Consider the following 6,173-nt stretch of genomic DNA (forward strand, 5'->3'; position numbering starts at 1 on the left):
ATGGATATCACCCACCCAATCCACGTCTACTAGCATAGCATGGCATAATAAGCAAACGTAGAAGTAACTCTCAAAGGTTTGATAATAAACAGGTAATAGGTACTACCTCATCTACTTCCCATCCCACAATTTAATTAGATCCTAATCATGCAATGTGTGAGGATTGATCTAATGCAATAAAATTGGGTAGTAGAAAAGATTTGATCAAAGTGTTACTTGCCTTGCTGATGATCCGCGAAACCTAGCGATTCGAAGTAACAAGCGTCGCACTCCGGGTATTCTATCGCAGACAATCAAACAAGCATACAATAAGTACTCATCTAATGCACGGGTAAAACTCAAATAAGAGATCTAACCAGAAGGTTCAACTTAAGTACTCCGGTTGGCAAAAAGAATCAAAACGAACGAAGCAACGAAAGTCAAACGGCGAAAGAAAACAATTTTGTTCTACTAATCTGGATCTAGGGCAAATTTTATAGTAGCAAAATCTTGTTTAAGTTCGTTAAACGGATAGAGGGTTTCGAGATGAAACTCTAGGCGCTTGAATCGCATGATTCCGATAAACGAGCGAAAAGTTATACTAAAACGAAAATTGGACCAGGAATCGCGATCAGAAAAATCGCGGATTTAATTCGAGAAAAAGAAAAACAACGAACGTTCGCTAGAATGAACGAACGGACGAACGCTCACTATTTAAATAAACCGGAAAAAACCGATCTATTTAAAAAAACCGAATCTAAAAAAAAACGACAGAAAAACCGACGAAAACCGATCTATTTTTTTTAAAAAAACCGATGGCACGGAATTTGAGGCGCGGCGAACCTCGGCGCGCGGAATCCGGCGGTGGTGGCGGCGCGGGTGGCGGCGGGGTCGGGCGGCTGGGGCTAGGGTTCCCGGGTGGGCCGGCTTATAAAGCCACCTCGGGCCGGAGTCCTATCCGGACACGGCCCGTAGGTCGGTTCGTTTTTTTAATATTACGCGCAGTAGAAAAATAAAAAGAAATACTAAACGGACTCCAAAAATTCGAAATAAATTTTCTCGGGCTTCTAAAATCAAGCCGCCCACGGTGAACATTTATTTGGGACCTAAATGCAATTTTGAAAAACACACATTTTTCCTAAATTCAAATAAAACACCGAAAAACTCTGAAATAAAATCTTATTTGATTTTATTATTAAATCCTCAATATTTCTTTATTTTGGAAAGGTCATTTTATTCCCTCTCTCATATTTTTGTAATAAAAATAATTGACGATAAAATAAATAAAATCAAATGATCCTATTCTCAAAATTTAAGAAAACTCAAATATGAAAATAACGAAATCCCCAACTCTCTCCGTGGGTCATTGAGTTGCGTAGAATTTCTAGGATCAACCAAAATGCAAAATAAAATATGGTATGCAATGATGATCTAATGTATAACATTCCAAATTAAAAATTTGGGATGTTACACCTAAGGAGGATGAACAACCGGTGCAGCCGGAGCCAGGCCGTCGTACCTGGCAGATCGACCTCGACTCCTCCGACAGCAATGACGACCTGATGAAGGCCAGCCACTCGATCCGCCGCTCCGCATGCCGGTGACGGCCGCCGTGGTTAGTCGGTGTCTGTTCTATACCCCCAATCCCCCAACCCCCCTTCTACTCCATCCACATCTAACTCTATTCTGATCTTGCATGAACTAGTTGAAAGAACATGCGGTGCCCCCATGTTTGGTTTTGGTAATTGATGACAATCTCTATGGACTAATGGTTGCCTTGAGTTATATTTGAAGGTTTTGTCCATAGGCTTTTTTTGGAGTACATGTGTTGGTTTCAAGGAGAGTTTGTGTCGACCAAGGTGTTATTCAAGGAATTATCCAAAGATTGGTCATGTGAGAGTTGAGCTTATTGCAAGCATGTCTTGAAGAAGAAGATTGTGTGATCATTCATGTCTACCTTCAAGGCATCATTCAAATGAAGAGAATCGGAAAGGTTCAAGGATGATCAAGACTAAGTCAAGAGTGAATCAAGTTGATCAACTCACAAAGCGCAGAAGATGTACTGAGAGGGATCAAGTGATCCCATGATATGGTAAGAATTGTCAATTACACTTTGTGTACTAACCCATGGTCTTCGTGAGAGTTCTTTGTGGGGTTAGGTTGCGGTGTGCAAGTTCAAGTGGAGCATCACGAAGAGATCAAATGCTTGAAGCTTGCCGTCCTTTGTGGTGATAATGGACTTGTGAAGATGTGCGGAAGAGTGGCTCACCCATAGTGGAGTATGGGGGAGCAATCAACTAGTCTTCATCGAGTTAACACAATCAAGAAAGGTGGTCCAACTTGAGGGAGTCAAGATTGTCATCATCTAGCTCAAGTGGACCATGTGCAAGGCAAAGGTTTGCCCATGATAGTTTTTCTATTTTACCGGTCTCATGATGGTAGTTGGGAGACCGGGTTATAGGATCGATTGCCGTACTATCAAGGGGGGCTCTCGATGAGTAGCTTGATCGTATCGTTCGTAGAGAGCTCAAACCATTGCATCCTTGCATCATCTTTCTTGGTTCTTGTTTGGTTCTCTTTGTGAGTCTTAGAGCTTATGGTCATCTTGATGACAAGCTCGAGTTCATCGAAAACGGAGTTCACATGCATCTTCTATGATGTTTTCGATGTTGGAGGTTTTGCCGGTTCTTCTTGGTTGGAGGTTTCACTCCTCTATTTGTTGGCATACCTCCCCTGCCTCTTCTTACTATATCCAACAAGCTTGAGTTTTGATGCTACTCGTCGTCTTGTTTCCAACAAGCTTGAGTTTGCTCAATTCGGAGCTCATATGCAGAAGTTATGGCAGTTCTAGTTTTCTTGAGAGTGGTTTTTGTCTGGTCCCAGCGGTAGTACCGCGTGCCCCAGCGGTAGTACCGCTTGGAGCTCTCAGCCGTTGTACCGCTGCTTCTGGGCGGTGGTACCGCCAACTTGCTCAGCAAAAACTTGGGCGGTTGTTCCGGCCAGGCACCGCCCAAGTACCGGTCAGGCCTCTGTTTTGATGCGGTACTCGGGCGGTGGTGGCCCGGTTGGTCCGGTCGTACCGGTACCACCGGTGTCCGGAGCGGTTCGACCGCTCAGGACTTAGCCGCCCGAGCGCTCAAGGCGATGCGGTTGCACCGGCCCGGTACCGCTCGACTACCGCACTCAGGGGTGACTCCCTTCTGTTCCTATGCGGTGGTTGAGCGGTGGCTGGGCGGTTGGTCTGGTTGTTCTTCTCAACCGGTGCTACCGCCTGATCGCCCGGTTGTACCGCCTGGTAGGGTTCTGCACGTATACTGTGAGTCCCGGTTGTACCGGGACCAAGAGCGGTAGTACCGCTCGTGTGCGGGCTGAGCACATAACGGTTGGATTTTCCCCCTCCTACAAAAGGGGGTCTTCTTCCCCATTGAACCTAACCTTTTGAGCTCGTGTTCTTCCCCCATTGTTGACCTTCTTTGAGCTTGCTAACTCTCAATCCCTCCATGAATTCTTGCTAGTTTTTGAGGGAAAAGAGAGAGGAGATCTAGATCCATATTTCCACCAATCACTTTCTCCTCTATGTGAGGGGAACCCCTTGGATCTAGATCTTGGAGTTCTTGGTGTTCTCCTTCTTGTTCTTCCTCTCATTTTCCTCCCTAGCATTAGTTGCTCCGGTGGGATTTGAGAGAGAAGGACTTAGGCACTCCTTGTGCCCTTACCATTGCATTTGGTGCATCGGTTTGAGTTTTCCACGGTGATACGTGGAAGTGAAGTTTGAGAAGCTTATTACTCTTGGGTGTTTGGGCACCCTAGAGCTTGTTCCTCTTGGGTGCCTTGGCGCCCTAGACGGTTGGTGTTGCTCGGAGCTCAATCATTGTGGTGTAAAGCTCCGGGCAAGTGTCGGGGTCTCCAATTAGGTTGTGGAGATCGCCTCGAGCAATTTGACGGGTACCGGTGACCGCCCCCAAGGGTTGCCAAAGTGTACGGGTTCGGTGACCGCCCCCAAGGGTTACCATTTGTACGGGTTCGGTGACCGCCCTCAAGGGTCCCTTAGTGGAATCACGACATCTTGCATTGTGCGAGGGCGTGAGGAGATTACGGTGGCCCTAGTGGCTTCTTGGGGAGCATTGTGCCTCCACACCGCTCCAAACAGAGATTAGCATCCGCAAGGGTGTGAACTTCGGGATACATCGTCGTCTCCGTATGCCTCGGTTATCTCTTACCCGAGCTCTTTACTTATGCACTTTACTTTGTGATAGCCGTATTGTTTCTTGTCATATATCTTGCTATCGCATAGTTGCTTATCTTGCTTAGCATAAGTTGTTGGTGCACATAGGTGAGCCTAGTTGTCTTAGGTTTTGTGCTTGACAAATTAATCGCTAGGTTTATTCCGCATTTGTTCAAGACTAAATCGTAATTATTTTAAAACGCCTATTCACCCCCCCTCTAGGCGACATCCATGATCTTTCACTAGTATGAAGTAGCATGAAGTCGTATGAACTAATATGAACTGCTATGCTTATCTACCACTATTCCCCATTCCCCTCTCCGCCGTGGATCGAATCTATCGCCGGATCAAACATGAAAAAGTAGTGCATGACGAACAGAGAAGTGCTTACCGCCATTGCCGCGGGCCAGGTGATGATCTACTCGCCGGTGATGTGGTCCGGTGGTCTTCTTGCTCTCCTCTGATCCGCCGCCACCAGTGAGAGTTGGGACAGTGAGGGAGAGTGGGGTGAGAGTCAGGGGCGGTGAGGCTAATAATTGTCGGCGCTTCGGGAAACAACGCGGCTTCTTGAGCGTGGCTGCGCGCGTGCAGCCGGCGCCCCCCACATGCACCGCTCGGTGCCTGACCCTGGAGAAACTGCCGATTCAAGCATTTTCAAAGAGCCAGACCCAAAAGTGCTTTAAGGTTCATGCCATACGGGCCGAACAGTAGAATCAGGCAGCCAGTCGATCTGTTTACGTCACGCATGAGTGAGACCGGGCTTTATGCAGGCAACCAAACACGCCCTTAGTTCGTTCCTTGGTGGTCGGATGCCTCGCGAGCAGAATCGTCGGCATATCTCTCGAGTAGTCGTGTTCTTCTGTTCTGTCCGGCTGGAATTAACTATTCTGAAATGAGTCTATCTAAGCTGTAGAGCCGTGCGGACGCAGCTCCTCTGACGTACGGCGCACTCGCTGACGTGTGGACCCGGACCCACGCGTCAGTGGCCCAACGTCAAGTGGCCGTACGTCAGGGGATCCGGCTCCGAGCCGTGCCACCTCGCAACAACAAAAAAAAGAGCTGTAGAGCCGTGCCAAGAAGTTAAACGCAAATCACATGTCGTTGTGATTTTGTAAAGTCAATTCCAGTTGCTTTTATCAGATCGGTCAACTTGGGTCTTTCCCCTCTTCAACTCCCTACTCTGTTACTACGGTGACTTCGTAAATCTCAAGATAAGATGTCGGCTCAGTTTTTCGAAAATGCTCATAAAGATAGAATGTGCGTGTGTGCGTTCATAGGGATGAGTGTATGCGCGTGTTTATGAGCGCTTGTGTCTGTAACGATGCTAAAAAAAAGAACGCATGTCCTCCTTGCTCAGCCAAACCAAAATATAGCACTCCAGCTGGCTGGCCAATCCAACTATCCAGCCGATTTTACTCCTCTCGGCAAGCGTATATATCAGCCAACAGATTAAGCTAAGCGGGAAAGCAGGCCACGCGAGCGCACTCGTCTCGTCCTCCACCCACCTCGCCTTCGCCTTCGCGTCCGCCGCACGCAACAGCCCACCAGCCACCCCACCACCGCCACAGCAGAGCGCCCATGGAGACGGGGCGGCGGGCGAGCAGCAGCAAGCGCGCGGAGTCCGGCGCACCGCCCAAGGTGGTGGCCGTCCTCGCCGGCCTGCTCGAGCGCGCCGCCAAGCGCGGCGACGCTGTGGAATGCGGCTCCGGCTCGGCGGCGTTCCGGGGCCCGACGGAGAAGAAGCCGGAGATCGGCGTGCGGCGGTACGCGGAGCGCATATACCGGTACGCCGGGTGCAGCCCCGCGTGCTTCGTCGTCGCCTACGCCTACCTCGACCGCCTCGCCGCGCCACCGCAGGATGATGATGCCGGCGAGGCGGTGGCCGTGGACTCGTACAGCGTGCACCGCCTGCTCATCACCAGCGTCATGGTCGCCGCCAAGTTCATGGACGACATGTGAGTAGCGCCCG

General features: G+C 49.2%; 1 protein-coding gene across 1 annotated transcript in view; it reads left to right on the forward strand.

Moving 5' to 3' along the window:
* The first annotated feature begins 5,652 nt into the window (after nucleotides 1–5,652).
* LOC123130253 (cyclin-P4-1) overlaps nucleotides 5,653–6,173 on the forward strand; it is a 2,953-nt gene continuing 2,432 nt past the window's right edge. Inside the window, exon 1 of the mRNA XM_044550193.1 lies at nucleotides 5,653–6,159. Within this exon, the coding sequence (XP_044406128.1) occupies nucleotides 5,783–6,159 (377 nt within the window). The 5' untranslated portion in view covers nucleotides 5,653–5,782. The remainder of the gene's footprint in view (nucleotides 6,160–6,173) is intronic.

The sequence above is a fragment of the Triticum aestivum genome, chromosome 6A (genome assembly GCF_018294505.1).
Source record: "Triticum aestivum cultivar Chinese Spring chromosome 6A, IWGSC CS RefSeq v2.1, whole genome shotgun sequence".
NCBI classification, from domain to species: Eukaryota; Viridiplantae; Streptophyta; class Magnoliopsida; order Poales; family Poaceae; genus Triticum; species Triticum aestivum.